This window comes from Erpetoichthys calabaricus, chromosome 5 (assembly GCF_900747795.2).
Source record: "Erpetoichthys calabaricus chromosome 5, fErpCal1.3, whole genome shotgun sequence".
Classification (NCBI taxonomy): domain Eukaryota; kingdom Metazoa; phylum Chordata; class Cladistia; order Polypteriformes; family Polypteridae; genus Erpetoichthys; species Erpetoichthys calabaricus.
The window spans coordinates 111,795,533-111,821,397 of NC_041398.2; the positions used below are offsets into that span (position 1 = coordinate 111,795,533).

Here is a 25,865-nt window from a genome sequence, read left to right on the forward strand (position 1 = left end):
AAAGGCTTCATGAGAGTGGCCAGAGGGCCCGACCACCTCTGGTGGGCTCTGTGAAACTCAATTAGCATTTGCTATACAATACCAGAATTGGCAGGTCCACCACTGGCACCCTGTGCTTTTCACAGATGAGAGCTGGTTCACCCAGAGCACGTGATAGACGTGAAAGGGTCTGGAGTAGCCATGGAGAACGTTATGCTGCCTGTAACATCGTTCAGCAGGACCAGTTTAGTTTGGTGGTGGGTCAGTGATGGTCTGGGGAGGCATATCCATGGAGGAACGCACAGACTTCTACAGGCTAGACAATGGCACCTTGACTGCCATTAGGTATCTGGATGAAATCCTTGGACCCATTGTCAGACCCTGTGCTGGTGCAGTGGATCCTGGGTTCCTCCTGGTGCATTTCAAAAGGGCCTCATTTCACAGCTTAAAAATCATTCCATAATCATGCCATTAAATCAGACTTTAGTACAGGCCATCATTGATTTTTGTGAATATTTAAATAGCATCTGCACAATACAGAGTGTTCATTTTGGACCAAAAACTGAAAAGCAAGTGTCAATCTAAACCAATTAATCACATACTGAATAAATCCACATTTTGTAGCACCAGCAGGTGCCCCAGGAGACAGCAGTACACAACATGGTCATAGGGAGTCATGAGGATCACTTATTCCATAAACACACATCACCTTCTGCCACTCAAAGTGTTAAGAGTTATACAGGAATGCCAGTCCAAACATTTGAACAAATGCCTTAACAGTTACCAAATATGTACACTGAAATAGCAAAGGTTAATACTTTAGAAAATTAGGTACTGCTGAATGTTTTAAAATAGTTAACTTGCCAGTTAAAGGCTGCTATAGCTGCGTAACAGTACTGGTCTCTTGTATGTAGTTTGCAGATGCTCAGTGTATTGTGGCTCATACAGAGATGCATGTTATAATCTCAGCAATCAAAAGGCAGTGTCGACAGGAGATGGCACCAAACGAGACAAAAGTCAAAGGCAGGAAAGGCTCTGCCTAAGCACAAGCCAACTACACTAAAACATTTCCCAATGTTGTAGTGAAATGACGGGTAAAGATCCTACCATTAAAGTCTTCCTAGATACTTCCAGCAATACTAAGGTACCAAGAGGCAGAACAAAGCAACTGTCCAAGTGAGGGACACAGGGTACAATGCTAGAAGTTGGAAGTGCAAATCAAAAGCTCAAAAACTGAAAAAAATATTTGAAGTTGGTCAAACAAGTTTTTAGGTTATCTAGCGTTTTAAACTATAACAGAATCCAATACACAAAATCCTTGCCTGCTACATTCTTAAATACAGAGTGACACAGAAGAGGATGATACCCAATCAAATCTAGCAATGAAGTATGTCTATAACATGGCCATGTAAAACTAGCAAAGCAGCTGTACCCAAAAAAAAAAAAATAAAAAAAGTGCTGTAAACCTTCAAAGATGAATCAGTGCATAAACTTTTCATGAATGCACAAAGTGCAGCAATGTAAATCTGAGATGTTAAAACTCACCCACACCACAACTGTTCATAAAGAAACTGTATGAAAAGGGACTTGCATATAGAAAAGCAGGCACTAACACCTATAGAAGAAAGTGTGGTTAAAGTTGGCTAATGAGAAATTCAGTGTGGATTGGGTTAAAATGAAACTCTGTAATGAATCACAAATCTACATTGGCCAAGATTCTGGAACTTGTCTGGTGCCACGAAAAGAACAAAGATCACCGAACAAGCAGATTTTCTCCACTCATTCATGATATGGAATTGGAGGTCAACCAGGGGAAAATGTCATTCATTACCTCAGTCAATGTACAGGTGTATACTGAAATTGGACACTTAGGTTACTCAATTATCAAGATCCTGTAAGGCCAGTCAACTGATATTTAAGAACCAGATTGTAAATTTTTTGGTGAAGTCCACACCTCAAAGAAATCAGGATGTCAAAAGCTCAAAGTGAAGCAACAAAGTACCAATTGTGTCTTAATTCCAGAATTTTCCTTAGCTTGATGTGGAAAAATGCTAGATTTGTTAGGTGTGTTTCACAAATTCAGAATGTTCACTTATTAAATTTGTTTTACATGTGGTTTACTCAATATGAAGTTAAAAAGACCTGGATGAGTATCATGTGGAGGTTCAATAATACATGCCAGGGATTGTATAACACTTAGATTCATGCTACATGAAGTGCCACCTGCCAGAACCCAAGTATTGGCAGTATGTGCGCTACCCAAAGGAAACTTAAAACTACATGGTCAATAAATGTGAAAACTACATTTCAGACAAAAAGGTGAATGTTTATTTTCCCCAATAGCTCAGCACTAAAGTTACAGCAGTAACTATTTGCAAACAGTGCAAAGCATGTTGACAATACTTCTATACAGACAAGTACAAAGTGCTTTACAAAGTGCTATTGATGCTCAGAAAGAGAAGGCAAATTGCAACAGAACACATTTTGCTGAACTCTAATGCTGCCAGGTCTTTAAGTCTAACATTCAAGGCTTAAACAGCTCCAACCATCAACTGTAGAATCATCATCCATACAAACCAATGATGGCTATATGGCAAGAAAACAATGGGAATCCTTTCTATGAACATACGCTGGCTGTAAGTAGAAGCTCAGGTGTTGAAATATTCAACTAACAGAACAAGCCCTTGCAATTCAGAATTTGAACAATAAGCTATTTAAAAAAAAAAAATTAACATTTGATCAAAGCCACAGCAGAAAAACGAACTTCTCCTTTTTCTCGTTCTGTGAACTGCTTGCAAATTTTGGCTACATCCTGAAAAAGAAAACAAAAAAAAAAAAAGGGTGGTAGAAGGGTTTACAAATTAAAAAAAGAGGATTCCTCAAGTCATAGATTTTTATGAAACCTCAACTTTCAAAGAACTGTAAAATTAATCTGAAATACTCTAGCTGAAACCCCCAGGGAAAACAAACTGAACAGATAGGACTCAAGAATCACTTAAACTAGTTGAACAATTTTGCTTTAAATTTTTTTTAAAAACTAAAAGCACCCACATGCTTTTAAAGAAATGCTACTAACCTTGATGAAAGAGCCATCTTCAGTGTTTCCTTGATTAACTGGACAATTCATTCTTCCATCTTAAAAGAAGACACACCACACCATTTACCCATTATGCATGTTTACAGCAAATCTGTCTTTAATATAAAGCTCAACAAATATCCTTAACCTTGAATTATGCCCTTCAGTTTATTACTGTATATATTTATAAAAAAAACCCACCTAGCTCATACAGTTGGTTGTTAACTTTGGCAAAAGTAATTAAGTGGAAATTCAGCTTATCATCTTCAACCTAGAATGAATGTTAAAAAAGGAACTCAGAAAACAAGTAAAATTATAGTTTACATGTGAAATTTAAGGCCAATTTATTCCAATACACACACACACACAGCATGTTGCACTTTATACACTTGACCAAGGTAATGCAAAGCCACGTGTTACTCAACCTTAACCTAAGATGAGAACCTCCATGATGCAAGAATAAATGCTACCAAATACCAGTGTTTACAGGGATTCTGGTCAGGGACTACCGCACTGAAGATGTGGCCAGCTTGAATTATGAAACAAGTAATGCTTCCTATCCAAAAGATCATCCACATGTCAGAAATGCAATTATACACACAGTGTAATGGACAGAGAACTTTTGCATAGGGCATACTAAATGACCATAAGCTAGCTCCCTTTTGCAAGTTTAAAATAAAAATGGAACTGATTGTCATACATTATTCGAGTGGCACTGCCCTCTGATATACAAGCACAAGACTAGCACTCTGCAACCTTTCCACCTCAAAACAGGAGATCAAAAGTTGGTAGAGCCCAGGTTTCACATATGCGGCATTGGGCGGTTTTAGAACACTTTCCTTACTCATCCAAGACAAATGATCAACCATGGGGAAATGTTGACTGCCCAGGTGCGGAGGTCTTGCTATAAACAGTTTTGGTTAACACCTCTACTCCCAAAAAGTAATACCATTCCATAGTGGAGTTGGACATGGGTACCGCATCAGGTCCAGACTTGTTACATGACAGACAGTACAGAGAAACAAGTTGGTCTTGCAGAGGGGAGAAATTACTTGGGCTGTTAGTTTATACTAAAAGAGAACCATTGCATCAGAAACCACCACTGCTTTGAATACAGTACAAGCTCAAACCTAAGAGCAACAAAGCAAAAGGAGAAAAACATCCAGACAGACTAAATGTGCTAATGTCATTCCAAGTATGCCAGGAAAAAAAAGTTTCCACCTTAAGGAAATTGAATAAAGCACTGCCTCCACTTGGGAGACAAGAATCGATGCATAAAGTGTACCTATGGTTACTCCTTTACTGTGCCAACTCTGACTTGTACCAGCAACTTCAGACAAACTCAGAACAAATAGTTTGGGTAAACTTAAGCTGAAGATGTTGCTATCTTGACTATATATTTGAGAATAGTTTCTGGCTCAATAAAATTCATCTTTGGTTAACACCTGTGGTCTCTGCAACATGGCCTATGGCAGGAGTCCTCAACTCCCATCCATCGGGGGGGGGGGGGGGGGGGGGGGGGGGGGGCGGGGGGGGGCTGCACGTTTTCATTGTAACCCTTTTCTTAGAGATGCGTTTTTGCTGCTAATTGAATTCTTTTGAATTACAATTTTACTGTAATTGACTAATTTCTTCATCATTCACCTGAATTGCTTCATTTCTTTCCTTAAAAATGGAACCCAAAGAAATGAAATGTCAAGTGAGTGAGCCAACAGAAGACCAACTGGACAGGGTCCGAAACTAACCACGGTTTTTCAAAGTTGGTACATTCACAAAAGTGAACTCACATGATGTACTACTGTATCCCACAAATGGGGGACATTTTGTCACATATCAGTGTACATATTTTGAATGCACTTTCATTATGTTGATATATTGTTATGCAGTCCAGCTGTACACAACATTCCATAACCATTCCCGAGAATAGCTTAGTTGCAATATTTGGTTTGAGGCACTAAAGATGTGATGCAATTTAAACACTTCTAGCACCTATTTATAGAAAGTGACAAATAGGGTTTTTAGCCATTTATCAGACTGCTAAAATATGTACTGTCAGGGTCTTGGCGAGCGAGTTCAAGGATTCAAAATAGTTTGTGTAATCTCCAATTATTCCTGCACAGGTTCAAAGTTACAGAAGCAGTAGTGAAAATTGGGATCATACACAAGTCTGTTCCAAAACACAGCTTGGAGATTTTAGTATCTGCCTCTATCCCATATATTCACTGGTCAAAAGTCTTTTCAAAAAATCCGTATGAATTACATTTCCACATTTATGAGCAGTGCAGATTCTTCCACTTAAAAAGGACATGTGGATTATCTTGACACGATTAACAAAAGATCAAAACCCCTCCCCACCCAATACTCGAATAATCCCAATAATCGAACTGTTGGCCGTAAGTGTGTGCATCCCTATTACTTGCCCAGAGAGTTTGGACACGTCATTGTTGCTACTGTTTACATCCCTCCTCGGGTGGACATGGAGATAGCGGGGGACATTATCCATTCCTCTGTTGCTAAATTACAAACAGCACCCTGAGGTGCTTGTGCTAATCGCTGGAGCGTTTAACCATGTGATGCTGGACAAAACACTACTTGCCTTCTCCCAGTACGTGGATTGTAACACTCGGACTATTGACCTACTGTATGCAAACGTTAGATGCATACAGCGCCACCCCGCTGCCTGCTCTTGGGAAAGCAGATCATAACCTGGTTCTGCTTCAGCCTCACTACAAACCAAGAGTGAGGGAGGTACCTACAACCACACATTCAGGAAGTGGTCCCCGGAGGCAGAGCAGGATCTGAGAGACTGCTTTGGAACTACGGACTGGGATATCCTGCAGGGATCACATAGTGAGAACACCGAGGAGGTTGCTGACTGCACTACTGACTACATCAACTTCTGTATGGACATTGTAGTTCCAGTAAGAACAGTACGCTGCTATGCTAACAAGCCATGGATTACAAGTGACATCAAGGGCCTTTTGAACAAGAAAAGGGCTTTTAAAAGGTGGCCATCACCATAAGCTCAAGCGCGTGCAGAAGGAACTCAGAGTCCAGCTCTGGGTGGCGAAGGAGCAGTACAGGAGAAAGCTGGAGCAGAAGTTGCAGAACAGCAGCATGAAGGAAGTGTGGTATGGGATGAAGATCATCACTGGCTGCAGCTCGAAGCAGGGTGCCACCATAGAGAGACACGTGGAGAGAGCAAACCAGATGAACAACTTCTTTAACAGGTTTGACCAACCTAACCCACTCTTCCCTTGGAGTACTGCACCATCCACCTATCCTTCTGCCGATACCAGCATGTAAGAATTGTTTCTGGACTTCTCTTGGGCCTTCAACACCATCCAACCTCTACTCCTTAGGGACAAGCCAACAGAGATGGGAGTAGATTCATACCTGGTGGCATGGATCGTGGACTATCTTACAGACAGACCTTGGTATGTGCCTATATACATCGGCATTCCAATACAACCGAGTCCTTCCATGTGCAAAAGTTTGCTGACGACACTGCTATCGTGGGCTGCATCAGGAGTGGGCAGGAGGAGGAGTATAGGAACCTCATCAAGGACTGTTAAAAAGTGCGACTCAAACCACCTACACCTGAACACCAGCAAAACCAAGGAGCTGGAGGTGGATTTAGGAGACCCAGGCCCCTCCTGGACCCCGTGATCATCAGAGGTGACTGTGCAGACCTATAAACACCTGGGAGTGCAGCTGGATGATAAATTGGACTGGACTGCTAATACTGATGCTCTGTGCAAGAGAGGACAGAGCCAACTATACTTCCTTAGAAGTCTGGTGTCCAACATCTGTAATAAGATGCTGCAGATGTTATATCAGACGGTTGTGGCAAGTGCCCTCTTCTATGCAGTGGTGTGCTGGGGAGGCAGCATAAATAAGGATGCCTCACACCTGGACAAACTGGTGAGGAAGGCAGGCTCTATTGTAGGCATGGAGCGGGACAAGTTTGACATCTGTGGCAGAGGGACGGGCACTCAGCAGGCTCCGGTCAATCATGGAGAATCTACTGCATCCACTAAACAGTATTATCTCCAGACAGAGGAGCAGCTTCAGTGACAGACTGCCGTCAATGTCCTGCTCCACTGACAGACTGAGGAGACCGTTCCTCCCCTACACTATACGACTCCAATTCCACCTGGGGGTGGACGTTAACATACAAAGTTATTGTCGGCTTTACCTGCATTTTTATCACTCTCAGTATGCTGCTGCTGCTGGAGTATATGAATTTCCCCTTGGGATTTACAAAGTATCCATCTACTCTCCCCAGCATTTCACACTGTTCACTATCACACAATATTGGCTTGTATTCTATTAAACTTCCTCTGTTCTACACGTAGACAAATTCTGCCATCTCTACAAACTAAGGGGAGAGAAAAAAAAAAAACCACAAACACCCACACACTACACATTTAGGGTGGAGTACTTTAAACATAAAATGTTAGAATTGCCACAACTCTTAAGTTTTAGAATGTAGGCTAGCAACAAAATCTTAAGACTGCAAACACTTTTCATTTAGCTTGGGCCTTTGGTTAGACAATCTAAAAAAAATAAAGTTGACCCATTTTTTTCCTGTCAATTACAAGCCCTATTTTAAAAGTGATACCAGCATATCATGGAGACAGAATCAGTGCCTTTGTTCTGCTAGCTTTCAAAGATGCAACTTGCTCTCACTACTGTAGAAAATTACCATTGAAATGTACTCTTTACGATCTCATGATGCAGTGTGCAAATCTGTTTAATGTAATTTTTAACTGATGTTTGGCATCATTCTGAAAGTACAACAAAGCCATCCAATAAGATACAATGCATTAGTTTATATAGCTCAATTTTTCTATAGTGTACACCTTGTAAAGCTACAAGATTCCCCACATTCTACACAAGTGTATTTTACCTAAAAAATGCAAGTGCTGCCTACTACTAAAAGGTCAAACAGTAAGCACACCCACACATTTAAAATTAGTAGCCCTACTATTCCATCCCAAAACCTAGTCACAACAAGAAAACATACCCGACACTGGCCAGTAGCTGCCACTTCATCATGGACAGCACGTATATCCTTTAGGGAAGAGAAGGGAAAGAATTGAGTGTGCAACTACCTCTTAAAAGGGTTATTTGGTTGAATAAATCTGCAAACCACCTTATTTTCCTGAAGGTGCTTGGCTCCCTCATCTGGAGACATGCCTGATGTTTTATCAAGGAACTTCTTTATTACAGATCCTTCCACTTTATACAAAAAAAAGAACCCACACAGAAGGAAGTTTTACATCAGGGTTAGCAAGGAGAATACAAGATTACCAGACATGCAGAAGTGCACTAACACCACTAAATCTCATAAAATACTTGCCAAATTCAAGGTTGTCTTGATTATTTGCAACTGCATGGAGAAGCCCAACAGTTGCACAAGAGTTGACAATGGTTTGCTTTAGAAAATAGACACCAGGTACTGCCTTCCCACCCAATTCCTCAGACTGCTTTTTTCTGAAACTCTCATGCTGCCAAATAGAGGGGGAAAAAAAAAAAAAAAAAGTTTAATAAAATCATTTATGAAAAAATCCATAATCCTAAACAGGTGAGTGAAATATACTTTGTATTATTGCATTAACATAGCATTATATTAATATCACATTAGCATTTAGTATCACAAGACCAAACCAGATTAACGGCAGACACTCAACTTCTTACCTTCGACAATTGTATAATCAGCCATTAAATCTAACACCCCAGAGACCCTACCTTTAGACGCAGAAAACGCATTTGATATGGTTTAATGGCATTATCTATTCACCATAATGCACAAATTTGAGTTCAGCCCAAACATGTGCATGGATCAGACTACTTTACACACTAGTCCAGAAGTCCGTTTGTATTATTTTGGGCTATTTCAAGCTAGACCGTGGTACTCAACAAGGATGTCCCGTCACCACTGCTCTTTGCAATCGCAATTGGCTGTATACTTTTGAAATGCAGAGATTAAGGGGATTTTCAGAGAAGGACTTGCACAGAAAATATCACTATATGCAGATATGGTACTGTATACACATGACCCACAAAATTCAGTGCCAGCAGTCCTAAAGCATTAGCAGACTTTCAAAAGATATATGGACTCAAATCAGTTTGAATAAGTGTACTTTTCCATGGAATTCTCTACTACACAATCTGACTGAACACCTTCCCATCTCTTTGCTTATCAAAATATCCAAGAGTACATATAAAGCTTGTTTTTCCACTACATTTTGCTGCGAGCATAGAAAAAAATTGAAGATGTGAATAGATGGTTTACCCTTCATCTTACATTAGCAGGGAGAATCATGACCATCCTTCCCAAGCATTCCTATATACATTAATAAATCATTATAAAAGAAAATCCTTTGGGATGGAATGACTAGGAGACGATAAGTGATCATCACGGAAGACAAAAGAATGGCCACATAGCGTCTCATAGGGATATAGAACACGATTCTTCATGTGTTCGAAACAATATAGTATTTATAAAAGGTGTCATTTTGCATGACTTCTCACTCTATACAACTCCAAGCTACTGACACACAGGTAAACAGATTTGAGTTAAAAAAACTGCAGCGGTGGGGGATGCGACAGCAGGCTGCTTTGTTTGTTGCTGCTTATTGACACATTTACAGGACAAAAGACGCTGATGTAGAAGTGTGAAGCAATTTAAGGTGGGACGGATCTACAAGTTTTTCGTAGGCTCTGGTAATTCTAGTGTTAAGTGGAGAAGGACAAATTGATTGCCTTTACACCACTACATAGACATGTTTCTCAACTGGAAGAATCCCAACCCCACCACTTAAGTCCATTGGTAACAAGTTCTATACCATTTGAAGTTGGAAAAAAATTCAGAGAATCTGTTCAAAACTTTAAAAATCTGGCAGAATCTAATTAATGACTTTTTACAGTAAGTGTCCATTTTTGGGGGGGAAGGGATTTCTATTAAAAAAAAAAAAAAAAAAAAAAAAAAACACCAAGAAAGTAACTGGTAGTTGCCTGTCCTCCATTTCTCGAGTGGGGGTTGAATTTTGCTTTAAGTTTGACTTAATTGTTACACACACAGTATAAATATACACACACCAGATTCTCAGACTCATTTCCAAGTGCCTTGCTTTTTTGGTTCTGTCCTCCTGACCATCTCACCTTAAGCTTTTGTCATACTGTACAATATTGCCTAATCTTGTGTAATAAGGAAGTTAATATAAAAAAAACATACAAGTCAAAGTTTATTTTAAGCAAGGGCATGCAACGTTAAACCTGAAGCAATTACCCTCCAGGACTTGGTTCCAACCCAACTTAAAGAAACTGGCAAAGCAACTAAATGAAGAATGTTTGAGCAATAAGCACTAAAACACCAATAGTAGAGGTAGATTACCCTTTAGTCTAAAAACAGCTACTTAGTTTTAAAAATGCTCCTTATTAGCAATAAAATGCAAATGACTTAGGAACTAGCAGTTTATCAAACCATTCCACCTTTTCAAATGTATTGTGAACTCAGGTTTAAAATTTGGAAGACCGGAAAATTATCCCCAGAACTCCTTATTCTACATGTAGCCCCAAATAGTATTTGAGGTGCAGTGTATTATTGTGTGCTGCCCAAGATGTATTTCAAGCCATTTATAATAAACCATGTGAATTTTACTGCTAGTAAGCAGATACTTCGAACCCAGAATAATGACCGAGGAATCATGTGGATAAGCTTCCTGATCATGCATTTTATAGCCAGCCTATTATAAAAAGTGTTCCTGTAGGGATTAAAACCAGCATTAAATAGGTGCATTTTAAGTTGAAATGGATTAAACTATTTTGGGAAAGGAATAGAGAAGCACTGTGCAGGTGGGAATATTTCATTTTGTAATATGGGAGCTGCAACCCACCCAGAGCTTATGTCAGAATAAAATATTCTTATAGGGAGGGCTCAACACTACCTTGAAACTGGTTGCCAAATATCAATTTCTATTACTTGTTCTTGTGACTTTCCAAAATACTAATCCTTGCATCTTTTACTAGTTCAACATAAGTTTTGGATCTGTGGTCAAAGATGTTTTCACTTTTTATATGCAGGATGTTGCTTATGAGCCCAAAGCTTCCCTTGGCCAAACACTTTTTGGGATGTTTCACCTGCAGTTGACCTAAAACCATCCTCTGTTATGGAAAACAACCACTGATGTTTCATATAGCTAAAGAATGGGCTGTTTCCACAAACAATTAACTAAGCATATACAAGAGTGTCATTGTTCATGACAATCAGAAAAGCGAGGTCCATGAAGTTTGATGCATTACATGCATTGTCTGGGGCTATTGTTTGAGGTGAAACTGATTTAGTAGAAAGCTTGAGCATTTTATAAAATGCCTCGGGTTCTATATCCGAACTCTTAAAGAGAAACACCCTCCATAACAATATATGAATTTTTAGCAACAGTCATTTTCCCCTTTTAAAACTTCGATTCATTTGCAACAAAAGGACATGCTTGTTTGGTCCCCTTATTGGGTTATGGAGGGTAAGGTGTGAAAACAAATCCACAACTTTTATAGGGTATGAACATGGGTACCAATTTCAGCTTAAAGCACACTGCAGGAGTCAGTCTTGTCCCAGAGATGATTTAGCCAAGGTAAAAACCAATCTACTATACTTTTGCAGGAACAGTGAACCAAGTTATGCTAGTTAAACTTCTAATAGCTGTAGCAGACATGGTGCCAAAAGCAACTGTTTTAAGTGTGGCTGTTACAAATGGGAACACTATGCAGATCTTGCTCCTTTGGAAAAGGAACAAAGGTTCTTTGTAATGGGGTATTTCACAAAGCATACTTTGAGTAAGCCTCACTTAAAAATCGACACCAAGCTAATCTGAGCCAGTTTCATTACCACAAAAGCATTACAGCAAGTTGACCCATAGTTTCCTCGGTTATCAAGCACACGTCTTAGCCTGCTATGTACAAGGCTAAAGCTTAAATTTAGTTCCGGGTTGTGGACTGAGAGATCACAAAATTCCCAGTCGACAAGAAACATCCCCGGAGAAAAGATTTTGGTATTATACAAGGTCCCTGGAACCTGTTTAAAAGTTAAATCATGAATACATTCACCAATTACAAAATTGTAAAATTACAATCCAACTATTTAAATTGACATTTAATTCATTACTACCTTTTACAGGATTTTGTAGCATTCTTCATTACACCAACATTTAAACTGCTCTGGTTTTTGTTGATAAAGTAGAGGTTAGCGGACAGGTAACTTGGGGCTGCATAAATCCCACAAGCATGGTCTTTTTAAAAAAAAAAAAAAAAAAAAAAACCCAAGTCAGATCAATATTTGAGTTTGGAAACCTGTCCCCTTGCTTCCAACACACGAACTATGTACAGTGGAACCTCGGTTTGCGAGTAACTTGGTTTACGAGACGAGCAAAAATTAATAAATTTTGACTTGATAAACAAGTGAGGTCTTACAGTACGAGTAGTGTGTATACGCTTTGTCTGCTGAGCGTCATGTGATCACAACTGAGCTGATGGTTCTCTCTCGCTGCGGGATTGTGGGCAATCGTCTCCTATTCTCCATCCAAGTCGGCGTGCCTCTCTCAGTCAACATCCATACGAGCGTATATAGTTTACTGCAGCATTAGCATTGTGACTGTGTGCACACATGCTTGTGTGTGCTGTGACGTGCGAGTCCCAGTCTTGCACCCTAAAACACAAAGCTGAGTCTCAGTACTTTAGCAACACCAGCTTTATTCAGCTTGAAACAGCAACAGCGCGGTTATTTATTGTGGGATCTGCTGCTCTCCTATACACAGACACAGTCAAGCACAGCCCTGCGCATTTATAATGTTCCTTGTATCACCCATCGATGACAGGCGCTTATAGCATATCTGCAATCTTTTCGGATTCGCTTTTACGGCAGACTGCGATTGCTTTGGGACGCTCTTCCGCATGTCGTCCCGTTGGGTGCAATCCCACAAGAGTTTAGAAACTCACACCACCCATGATTCAAAGGTAAAGTGCAGGTTAATTTGTTTTATGTATTTTTACTTTATATTTCGTATTAATCATTTTTATATGAATAGTTTTGGGTTGTGGAACAAATCTGAGTTTCCATTATTTCTTATGGGGAAATTCACTTTGATATACGAGTGCTTTGGACTACGAGCACGTTTCCGGAACGAATTATGCTCGCAAACCGAGGTTCCACTGTATTTGGAATGCTTTATCCCACTATGAACCAGTTTTTGCAACTAACAATGGGGTTAGGGAGATTAGATATATATCTTAATTTTATTTGCCAAATTTAAACACCATGACTGAAGAAATAACTGACGTGAAAACCCGATTTTTTTTTTTCTTTAAGCACAGTGAAGCTGATAAGTCAGATGGTTAGGTTTAAGTGGGTTAATTGTGGTGTGCGTTTATAGGTGTAAAGCATTTTCTCTTCAGGAATTAATGCATGGAAGTGCGCTACTATGTAACAATTTTAGAATACTAACAAAAAAAACAAACAAAAAAAAAAAAACCTGTTAGCTATACCACATTCTCCAGACAAAGATCCCTTTAAAAATATCTTATTATTATGTATCTCATTGTTTGGCAATTGTTGGTGACCCCTGCTCTGTACAATTTGGGGGGTTGGAACTGTGAAAAGGGCATTTACATCAAATCATTGCAGCCCCTTCCAAAGTGAAAGCAGAGAAACCAATATGCTGCAGTCCAACTTTAGACTAATTGGTTCCCATTTTTAAAACTATTAGCTAGTTCGTGGTTGACCCTAGTGATGTGCATTGCTTATACCAAAATTGTTTTTACACAATGCAAATTTAATTGTATTTGCTGGCAGTTTAACACTAGAATTACCAGAGCCTACAAAAAAAAAAAAAAAAAAAAAAAAAAAAAAAAAAAAAACCAAACTCGTAAATCCGTCCCACCTTAAATCCGTTTGCACATCTCCGCCAGAGTCTTGTCATCTAAATGTGCTGATAAACAAAAGCTACTAGCAGCCAGCTATTCCATCCCCCCACCGACTTAGAATGAACTTCTCCTAGCTCATGCCTTGCCTTGATTTGATTATCTGGGATTGAAGTGGAGTTTTAGAGTGGAAATTAGAGCGTTATTTGGAATACACGCATTTCATGTGTGTTCCGTTTCTACAGTATAGTAGTCTGTGCAAACATTTTTAAAACAAACGTTTTTCATATTCTAATAGTAAATGACAAAATGTAGGCATAAGCTATATAACTTATTTAGCCTGAAGTCCATATAGCAAAGGAACACTTTCACAAAAAGGTACAAATAAGAACACGTGCGCTTTTATTCAAAAATATAACTGCACAAAAAAAAAGCCGCGTTAGCATGCCACATTGACACTGTTACTACAACCGCCACGGTGGCGTAATGGTATCAGCCCCTGACTGGGAATCAGAGGGTAGAGAGTTCGATCCTGCATGGCTCCACTTTGAGAAGTGAACTGCTCTTATTCTTACAATTTTAGAACAACAACAAATTTGATTTCAGTCTGTAACAGCCGGTGTAACTTCTGATACTGGTAAAGGTTAGCTTTTTTTTTTTTTTTTAATTCACTTTTCATTCTCGCAGTCGCATTCAGAATCAATCCAAACAACCCTATCTGACAAAGACGTGCGGATTTCAAGTGACAGATATGAAGAAGGCAGCTTCACCAGCGTTTGTGTGTCAGAACCCTTTTTGGGCAGGGGGGGCGGTAGTATGCATCGTGGTACACTGCAGACCTATAGCACGTCTTTATGTCAGATGGGGTTGTATGGATTGATTCTGAATGCGACTGCAAGAATGAAAAGTGAATTAAAAAAAAAAAAGCTAACCTTTACCAGTATCAGAAGTTACACTGGCTGTTACAGACTGAAATCAAATTTGTTATTCTAAAATTGTAAGAATAAGAGCAGTTCATTTCTCGAAGTGGAGTCGTGCAGGATTGAACTCTCCACCCTCTGATTCCCAGTCAGGAATTGATACCATTACGCCACCGCGGCGGATATAGCAAGAGTGTCAATGTGGCATGCTAACGCGGCTTTTTTTTTTGTGCAGTTATATTTTTGAATAAAAGCGCACGTTCTCTTATTTGTACCTTTTGTGTAAGTGTTCCTTTGATATATGGACTTCCGGCTAAATAAGTTATATAGCTTATGCCTACATTTTGTCATTTACTATTAGAATATGAAAAACGTTTGTTTTAAAAATGTTTGCACAGACTACTATACTGTAGAAACGGAACACACATGAAATGCGTGTATTCCAAATAACGCTCGAATTATTTCCACTCTAAAACTCCACTTCAATCCCAGATAATCAAATCAAGGCAAGGCATGAGCTAGGAGAAGTTCATTCTAAGTCGGTGGGGGGATGGAATAGCTGGCTGCTAGTAGCTTTTGTTTATCAGCACATTTAGATGACAAGAGACTCTGGCGGAGATGTGCAAACTGATTTAAGACGCGATTTAAGGTGGGACGGATTTAAGAGTTTTTTCGTAGGCTCTGGTAATTCTAGTGTTAAAACCTTTACTTGCCCATGAACCAAATCTATTTAAAAAAAATAAAATAAAAAAATAAAATAAAAACCACTAGCATGCAAGCTACCCACATTAGAACAGTTAACAGACACTTCAAGTTTTAAAAAAAAAAAAACAAACAAACAAAGCAATAGTCTACAGGGTGCCGTTGTGTGTACATGTATCCTGGCTAAACACCTTTCTCCACTAGCAATATTGGTTTCTCAGTACCTTCTGTTACTTGCTGTACCAAAGGTTGGATAAATAACCTAATGGAACATTTGGTCCTGGATTAAATTTAAATCCATCTAGACTGACTAAATTAAATGCAATATGTAAAACTTTTACTTAGCGGTAATGTACCATTTGCAATCACTATGCTAATATCTGAAAAGGCAAGCTATAGCTTGACAATCAATATGAAAGAGAAGCAAACTTAAGTCATTGTATAACCACCAAATCACCAGTAGATGCATTCATGACAAAAGCCAACACTGGCAGTATATCACAAATGAACACAGCACACACTGCCAAGGCCAGTTCCTCATTTACATGTTAACCCCTTAAACAGGAAGCATGTCTATTAGCGTTCTGAAGACGAAGCTGAATCGGGGAGGGCATCTATAAATGCACTTAATTTTTCTTGCATGGTTCTGCCATCTTGTGTAATTTATATAAAAAAACCACACTGGTCAGAGGCACAGACATCCTTCACTTGGGTGAAAGTTATGGTAGTTTCAAGACCAAAGAACCCCTAAACGGTAGTTTCTTTCACTTACCCTCTGTCACATTTCTAAGGGAAAAGGATTTAGTTTTGGCATTTTTAGTGGAGGAACATCTTTCAGCAGTGTAACATTGCAGTTTTTAGCGTGCACAAAGTTACATGCATGTTTTGAACACAAATTTCTTTGATTAACGTTCTTATTTTGCAAGTGGTAATTCAGTTAGTAATTTTGCTTTTGTTTTGGTGTTTCTTTTTTTTGAGATTTGTTCTTTCTGGTTGGCAATTAGACATTCGTTACCCATTACTTGATAATGAAGCATAGTGACACTACCAGTTTCTCTAAAAGATGTGTGATGTGATAGATAGAGATAGATATACTATCTCTATATATTAGTTTTGGGATGTAAGCTTTGTGAGGCAAAAGTTGATTTGTGGAATATGTACATGGGAAAAGAACTTGTAAATGACACAGGAGGGGTTGATATACGTTAATTTAAAAAAAGATTGCGGATTGTGCCAACACTTGGGGAAAGGCTACCGAATCAAGGTTATCGGACTAGACAATTACTACAGCAGTTCAGAGCTGTATACATTTTTGAATTCTATTGAAACTGATGCAGTAGGAACAGAAGGATCAAACAGAAAGGACCTGCCAAAGTCTGTGATAAAAAATTGAACTCTGGAGAAGTTTTTGCTGCATTCAAAAATAAGTTGATGGTTTTGAAGTGGAAGGGTAAGAGATCTTTGTATGCTGAGCAGATATCTCACCAAGATGTGTAGTGTGTTTGTCACACAAGCAGAGGAGGGAAAACAATATGCTGCTGCAGAGACTGCAATGTTCCACTCTGCACTTCTCCATGCTTCTGTGCATACAACACGGAGTACTAAGTGAAAAATTATACAGTGTAAATAAAAAAAAAAAAAAAAAAAAAAAAAAAAAAAGAACAAAATTAGCTTGTTGCTAACAAAAATTGTTTTAAATTGTAGTTTAATTTTTTTCTTCCAACAATTTAACTTGCGTGTCAAATATTCTAGCAAAAATTCAACCATTTCTATTGACAGTGGAACTACAAAAGAGGCTCCCATTAAAGGGGTTAAGGAAAGTGGGATTCACAATACTTAATGCTAGAAATGCACCAATTGCTCAGCCGCTAATCTAAATCTGAGGATTTTTTAATATGAAAGACGATCAGTTAATTGGCAGATTTAAAAAAAACAAAAAAAAAAAAAAAACCACCAACTATTCAGTTGCAGTGCTCCTTTACACGAGAGGTATTACAGTAACTGAGCCAGTCCATGTCTTTTGCAGTAAACCTTTGGTAGTGTAAGCAAAGCAAGTCAAGGCTCATTATACAAGACAGCAGGAGACTGGAATATTAGCCTATACGTTAAAGTGGAGTAAAACTGAATTGTAGAAGACACCCTATGCAATTAGACAAATGGTAAGAAAAGCTACTTAAAATAAGCTCAGAATTCATTAAAGTTGAAAATTACACTGAGTTTAAACAGGCTTGCTTTAAGTGCAGCAGCTTACATTTTCAATCATAAAGTGTGGGTTTTGGTAAAAAACCAAGTACTGCATTATAAAAATGGCAATGTTTATAATTAGACCTCAAGAATTTTGTCTTGCCAATACACTGGGTGGGATCCCCACACAAAATAGCCAAGTATACTTTAACAGTAAAAGGCTGTAGTGCAATTAATGATTAAAACCTATACATGCAGGTATATTTACATTTAAGCAGCATTTAATTGCCTACCACTTAATTGTACATGTGTAATTTTGCTATAGAAATTGTGAATAAGCCTTTTAAGTACATTACATAAAAAAATGTGACCACTTAAGAACCACTTCATTTTTTTATGCTGTGTATTATGGATACAGTATTTTTGTATGCATTTAGGAAATTAGCATTTTTATAGTGACGAATAAGCCTACACAATTTCATTTTGTTTCAGCTGCTTCCCAAATTTACCATTGAGTAGTGAGCTGCTCTTGTTAATATACAATAAAACCACACATTTGATTTGTGTCTGTAAATTTATAGTACTTGTCAAAGTTAGCTTCCCCCCCTTGTTTTCTTCTAACTCACATTCAAGCTCCCACAACCCCCCCCCCCCCCCCCCACTGTTTTCAGATTAAGTTTGTTATACCATGTCTAACTTTGTTTTGTTATACCCCCCTCTGTTTGAAAACTGGGTCAGATCTTGTATGCGAACGAGACTGGGAAAACTGGATGTGAAGGCAAGTATGTGGTGAGGTGAGGGGAGTCATTCTGCATGAATGAGTGACTGGATGCGAATTTTATTATTTAAATTGCTTTGTTCTTGTGTTCCTGCTCACGCTGAATTAGTATGCACCTTCTGATCCATGATGATGTGGAAGCCGCACTGACTGGTGTATGTGATGTTTGGAATAATTCATTTATGACCTGTATTGTACATTTCTTAAAATGTTGCACTAATGCAACATTATATTCATTTGCATACCTTCATATGGTTGTGGTAAGCGACTGCGTTCGTCTCCCCCCCCCCCCCCCTTCTTTGCCAGTGTCCACATGTTGGTATTTCTTTTGAACTCTGGGAGATGCAGAAGACAATAGTACAGGAGGTCAGTTCCACGCTATATACAGTCAGATTCAAATGTTAACAGTTTCCCCACACACACACAGTCCTTCCTACATTTACGACATGTGTATAAAGGTATGAAGCCTTAAGTCCAAATATCAAACACTTTCACAAAAAAGGTACAAGTATAACAAGTGCACATTATTCAAGAATATATCAAAAAAAAAAAAAAAAAAAAAAAAAAAAGCAGATTATGGTTGGCGGATGATACGGCGGCTTGCGTGGTGCAATGCTATAAACTGCCGACGCCCAAACAGCTTCTGGGTTTGATGCCGACAGTTCTCAAGTTTACTGTTTTGAGTAGAGAGCTGTTCTGTTATACAATAAAAACCATATGCAAATCAAATGCAACAGCCTCTAAAATTTACAGTGCTTAAAGTTAGTTTTGTTTTATTCTCTCACGTTCACACTCCAACACCTCCCTGCCCCCCCCATCGGACACAGTGGTATAACAAATGTCTGCCACAGAAGCCCTACTGACATTCCCAGTCAAGCACACATCTTTATCTGAAATCTGCGTCAGATTGGGATGGGTATGTTTGGGAGCTTGATCGTGAGAATAAAAGCTAACTGACAAGTACTACAAATTTACAGACAAATCAAATTTGTTTTTCTTGTACGATATTAAGAGCAGCTCACTACTCAAAACAGCAAATTTGGGAAGCAGCCGATATCGAAACCATGACCCATTGATTGGAAGGCAGCAGTTCTTAGCATTGCACCACGCAAGCTGTCGTATCAACTGCCTACCATAAACAGGCATTTTCCTTTGGTTAAGTTCTTGAATAAAAACACTTGTTTTGTTGTACTTAGTGTTTTTCACTTTAATAATTGCAGATTACAATAGATTAGTTGCAGCCCTAGTTCCTTGTCAACAACTATGGTATTTGACTAATCAATTCCCCCCCCCAAATTAGTCACGATTATTTCATGCCTGACCATTCTGAAGCCTGCAACCTGTGGTTGCACACCCTGCTCTGGGCTCCAGTGCATGTCTTACCTCATCTGCTCACCTGTGAATGTCACCCTAATGTCTGCATCAACAGCATTAAAATTAATCAAATTAAAACCAGTGAAACATGAATTTAAAAATCAGATGTTTTTATATTAGTGTGACCATCACAATAATAGAAATAAATACAAACTAAAAGTGCACACAGTCATTAAACACAAGTGCATTTAACTTGACCAAAAAATAGTTAACATGTTTTTCATATGAAAAAATGTAGACTATATACAGTGGAACCTCAGTTCACGAACGTCTTGGTACACGTACAAATCCATTTACGACCAAAAAGTTTACCAAACTTTTGCCTCGGTTCACGACCACACTATATGAACAAGCCAGTTTCCCTTTCACTTTGTACATGTTCAGTCTCTCCCTGTGCAGCAAGCAAGAGAGCATGCAACAGGCAGAGAGAGAGAGAGAGAGAGACACACGCAGCATGAGAAAGCTGGATGCATAAGGTAGGAAGGCAGTTAAAGAATGCACTGGGCTGGACTTTGTTTTCACTTCCGTTTTACATCGATTGGTTCATAGTGTGCATTGTTGCAATGTTATTCTTGGTGGTTTATTAGATTTTTTTCAAATGTTCATTTTTTCCCCTGTGCTTAAACAAAAAAAAAAGTTTAGCCAGCAGTTGGTAGTGCTATAGCAAAAACTATTGCTGTGTTAGTTCTCTGTTCAAGGTTTTCAGTGTTATTCAGTGTTTTTACATTTTGTTTACTATTACACTGTGCATTCTATGGTTTGATTATATTTGTGCTTAAATACTTAAAAAAAATATATATTTACATAGTTCGTATGGTCTGGAACAGATTAATTGTATTTACATACAATCCTATGGGGGAAATTGCTTCGGTTCACGACCAGAGTTTTGGAATGAATTATGGTCGTGAACCGAGGTTCCACTGTGATGTGTAAAGCCTGAAGTGCAAAGATCAAACTTTCACAAAAAGGTTCAAAGATACAATAGCTTCCGTGGTACAACGGTAGGAATTGCTAATCAAGAGTCCCCCGGTTCGATCCGGACTCTCGTATATTTACCATATTGAGTAGCGAGTTGCTCTTATACAATAAACACATTTGATCTGTGTCTAACAGCCACTGTAAGTGTACAGCACTTGTAAAAGTTTTTTTTTTTTTTTTTACCTTTAATTCTCAGTCACTATCATGATACATACTACTGCCTCCCCTAGGGATCTGAGGCTGTTACTTTTCATCTGAAACTGGGAATAACTGATCTGGATGGATAAAAGCTCTCGCATCTAATCTCCAGTTTGATTGTCTCAAAACTGGAAATGCTGGCGAATCTGCCTTATTCGTATCTCATTGTCACTCGATTTTATTGTGTGTTCCTGCTTACACCGAAATAGTACACCCCTTATGGCCTGTGATGTCAAAGCCACACATAGGTATATATTTGGAATTTTATGACCTTAGTACATTTCGGAAAACATTGTGGCACAGATGCAACATTATTCATATTCATGCACGTACTTTCTTGCAGTTGTAATCCGTGACCGCGTTTTTTTTCCCCCACCCCGACCTTGCCCAGTCTGCACAGGACTCCAGGACATGCAGGTGGTGGTTCACCTTGCAGAGGAACAATGAACACTTCTCCGTGGACCCAGTACATGTGCTTTGATTGCCACCAGGTCAAGCTTGTTATAGCACAAGCAACCAGCCACCTGCTAGCACTGAATAAGCTCACGGCTTTGGGTGTCTGCAATACTGGGGTGGGAGGAAAGAAAAAAAAAAAAAACCCACACGACAAATGTGACATTTTGAAGAAATCATTGCAGGACCTCAACAGTACCAATCAGAAAACAATTGCACTAATGCAATATTTGCAAATGAACAGATCGGGTGTAAATTTATTACTTGTAACAGCTTTTTTCACTTTTATTTTCTCAGTTTCATTCATGCTCTCCCTCCCCTCCTGATCTGACCCTAACAGTGCCAGCATAAATTCAAAACGGTGGCATCACAGCTCCAGTATGCTTGCGTTTCATATGCTCATGCATCACGGTGGTGCTACCACACTTTAGAAAGTGTGTCTCAATCCCCTCCCCCCCATTGAAACCATTTATTTTTCCTCTACATTCTTATCCTCAAGACGTTTTCTGGGTTGGTAGGACTGTGTGCAGTCTTGACAAAACAATACTGCCCCCAGACATTCATGTAGTGCATTGCAGTTACAAAAACCAATGTGGTTCTTTGTGACTGGAGCCTCTATTGAAGGTTCTGTTTAGGACACGTCGACAATTGTTTAGTCAACATCGACTAATCATGGCAGCCCTACAAGGAACACATTAACTTTTGTTAACTGAACTGCAGTAGTGTTTGGGCAGGAGGGAGAAAATGGGATACCAGGACAAAAGATACCAAGGGAGAGGTGAGAAAGGATTTAAGGTGGGCCGGATTTGAGTTTTTCCCATAGGCTCTGGTAATTCAAGTGTTAAAAGCACAGTATTGTGGGAGTCTTTCCTGCTTATTGCAAGTCATTTTCCATAATATTGTAGCAATAATGCATTAATTTTGCAAATGTTCATACAAATCGATAACGGACATGATTATGAACATTTAAGAGACTGTATTGTTCTGTGCTGGTCACACTATTCGTGTTAGATAACTTGTCCACAAAAACCATGTCTGTGGCCAAGGATCTACATGGCTATCTGGAAGGTTGCAGGGTTCTGTTCGGTTCCTGCCAGAACTGATGTTACTCTGTTGGACCCTTCGGCAAGGCCCTTAACCTGAAAAATTGCTCCAGGGGTACTGTACAATGGTGTACCCGGGTACACTCTCACCTCCAAAGGTCATGGAGAAAAGGGGAGATTTCCCTCTGGGATTAAAAGCATATCAAGAAAAATTTCTCTTCCACTAGTACAAACTAGATGGAAGTAATTTTAATTTCTCATACATGAAGTATACAGAAACTATTGTAATTGTCCAAAAGTTCAATTAAAGACTCGAGTCGATAGATATCTGTCTATATATAGACTACGCTTCCACTTTGTTCAACCAAATTTTGCACACTTTAGGTACAAAACAGACTGGTCAACTTCTGAGCCTCTCTGCTAACCAGAAGTGGGGTACTTTATTCATGCAGCTGCAGAGGTCAATTCATTCAATTTCACTTTTATAATACTGTTCAATATATTTGATTTGTTGTTGATGGTTCTTTAAGGTACACTATTTTAAAAAAAAAAAAAAAAACACACACATTGTCTTGCAGTTTACTCCTCAAAATATCCTGAGTATTAAAGAGACCACTGCTGATTTTTTGGGATGGGTATTCCTTTAAGAAATACCTAAGAGCAATAGCAAAAATTCTAGAAATATGTCTAGTTAACATTTCAATTTAATGTTAAGTTTGACAGCACTGATACCCTTTAGGCACAGTATTCAATAATTATGATGTAGTAACTAAATATTGCCATTGAATTGTCACTATAACCCAGCAATACTTGCTTAATAGGAGTCCTATTGTTAAGTAGTTTAATAAAGTATCTAGGAAGGAAAAGGGCATAAATCTAAAATACTGGAGCAAAAAGCAAAATTGTTCTGCGTTTCATATGCTCACCCTTCAATTACGACCTTCAAGTTCTAGAAGAACTAAGTATTACAAATACCACTTTTACCCTAACTCTACATAGGGTTTTTGACAATTGCTAATTTTGTGAAGAATTGAAACTCATTCCCTTCTGATGAAAAGAATTTGAATGCTGCCTTTTAAAATAAGCACCCATAATAAAGTGTAACCAAAGGAGCCAATCACTGCACAGCAATATTTTCCTTTCTAGCAATGGACTATGCTAGCTTTATACATTTGAGTCTAATCTACAAGTTAAAATGATTAAAAAAAAATGCAATTTGTAAGGTAGTGGATGACTAAAAGTTCAATAAATCATTGTTTCCTGCAGCAAAGTAAATTTGGGTTTAAAGTTCACTTCAGAACTTTAATTATAAAATTTACTCCAAGTCTGTCTTACTCCTATTGAATAGTTTTCTTAGCAAACTAAGTATACATGCATCTGCCACACAAACTGTGCTCCAAAGTAGCATTTTTAATAATTTCTCCCAATCCCACAGTGGTATTTTTACAATGGGGGAAAAGCACCACCATAATATATGAGCCTACAACATGCCAAATACATCCAGTTACAATGGGATATGCCTCCTTGTTGCAGACATGAGGAAAGTGATCTGGCAGTAGTCATTTACTGCATACTCCTGATGCCATTTTTCTATTCACTTGAAGGTTCATGTAAACCTGAAAGTAAATTAAAATCCCCAGTGTGGCACAAGCACCACTGTTTGGTCTTCTGCCACAACCTTTCCCTTAACCTGGGCAGTGGTTACTGTAGTGGTACAAAGCTGGTTCTCTTAAAATGCTGAATCTCAGATGGTGTTAAAAAAAAAAAAGTTACTGGTTAAGCTGCATAAATATAATCAATATTCTGCTTAATACAAGCACCATCTTGGTATTACACCTATACCGCAGAGAACTTCAACTTGGATACCAGACATCCTTTAAATCTGTTTTGCAGAGTGTTCAGATTGTTTTTCATAAACTACAAGTTATTAGGCAGAATATGATTAAACAGCTATATGTTAGCCTTGAGCCCACAAAGCTTTGAAGGTTTTTAGACCATCCACATAAATACTGCTTGAATACTTAAGCACTTGTCACTGCAAAAATCTAAAACCACACCACTTTACAAGCACAAGTTGTGGTTTGCTCAAGGAACTGCTGCCGCATTGGAGATTGTGTTGGAAGGTTCTCCACGTTGATTTTCATCATTAGGAAAATTGACTAGGACTAGGTCTGCTGTAAAATTAAAGTAGTCACTTGCTGAAACTGCTCATTTAAAAAAAAAAAAAAAAAAAAAAAAACCGCACACCACACAAAATGGGGGGGGGGGGGCGCTGTGCAGTAGTTACATTTTTCCCATCGGTAGTTTAATGCTTGCCAATACACACATTAAAATTAAAAGGTACCGCAATTAGAACTGCATTGACGCGTTTGTTTCTCCAAAAGACTTCACGGCTCCTGACCCCTAGTCCTTCATATTTACAGTGGCCATTTCTTTTCAATTAACTTGAAGACTAACTAGCTCGACTGTGCTTTCCACAGCAATGCGCCCATGAAAACCAAGTTAAAACATTAGAATAACGACATGCCAATACGCGCGACACTTACAACCACCTCTTGTTTTGTTACAAACAACAATGTTAAAAGACTAAATATTAAAACACAGTTTGTGAAACAAAGCTTGGTCAGAGCAGCAGCTCCACCCCGACTAAGCAGTAACCCCACCTGTTCAGTGAGCGGGAGCAGCAGCATCACTGCGCAGCAGGGCTTTGGCACAGCAGATAGCGCTTCGTCATCGAAGCCAACCACATCGACCACGCGCCAAGAGGAGGCGACGCCCCATTTACATAGCACCTGGATAAAAACAAAGCATTATAAAAAAAATAACAGTGCAAACAGTGCTGAATACTAAGGCTTAATAAATTCAAATAAATGCAAGTCGGCGCCTTTTAAAAGCAAGTATATGAAGGGTCGGCACAAAGCACAAGACCCAACAAAAGGAGATAATGAGAGAAGATGGACAAAGCGAGGCATTGCGCGTCGTTTTCCATGCAGCTCACATCCCCGACACTTGGCAGAGACAGAAGTGACTCAGCATTCACGTACTTGGCTCAGCATCTGAAAAAGAAATACAGTAAATTAAAGAAACTGCCAAACGTCACAAACACAAGCCAGAATTGAAAGATAAAAAAAATACCTCTGGGTTAATTTCCATTGCATTCCACGCCATTGTGATTATATCAAGGAGTGTTTCCAAGTTCTTTCTCCGCCGGAAAATGCACCTTTACCGCTTCGTCAACTTCAAATCAAACTACACCGCTC

The 25,865-nt window shown here is 38.8% G+C and overlaps 1 protein-coding gene across 1 annotated transcript; it reads right to left on the bottom strand.

The window, feature by feature from the left end:
• Window positions 1-2,284: 2,284 nt before the first annotated feature.
• uchl1 (ubiquitin carboxyl-terminal esterase L1 (ubiquitin thiolesterase)) lies at window positions 2,285-25,865 on the bottom strand. Its single transcript, XM_028801942.2, has 9 exons — window positions 25,741-25,865; window positions 25,650-25,661; window positions 25,269-25,397; window positions 8,421-8,568; window positions 8,214-8,299; window positions 8,085-8,132; window positions 3,257-3,326; window positions 3,056-3,114; window positions 2,285-2,791 (listed from the first exon to the last, which is right to left on the bottom strand). Exons 1-9 carry the CDS (start codon window positions 25,771-25,773, stop codon window positions 2,708-2,710), a joined length of 669 nt encoding a protein of 222 aa, XP_028657775.1. The 5' UTR covers window positions 25,774-25,865; the 3' UTR covers window positions 2,285-2,707.

Excerpts from the sequence above, each read along its gene's own strand:
- uchl1 (XM_028801942.2), bottom strand. The coding sequence starts at position 25,773 with ATGGCGTGGAATGCAATGGAAATTAACCCAGAG. Across the intron at positions 3,327-8,084 it reads CAGCTACTGGCCAGTGTCGG|GTTGAAGATGATAAGCTGAA; the intron begins GTATGTTTTCTT and ends CATTCATTCTAG. Across the intron at positions 2,792-3,055 it reads AAGATGGCTCTTTCATCAAG|GATGTAGCCAAAATTTGCAA; the intron begins GTTAGTAGCATT and ends TTTCTTTTTCAG.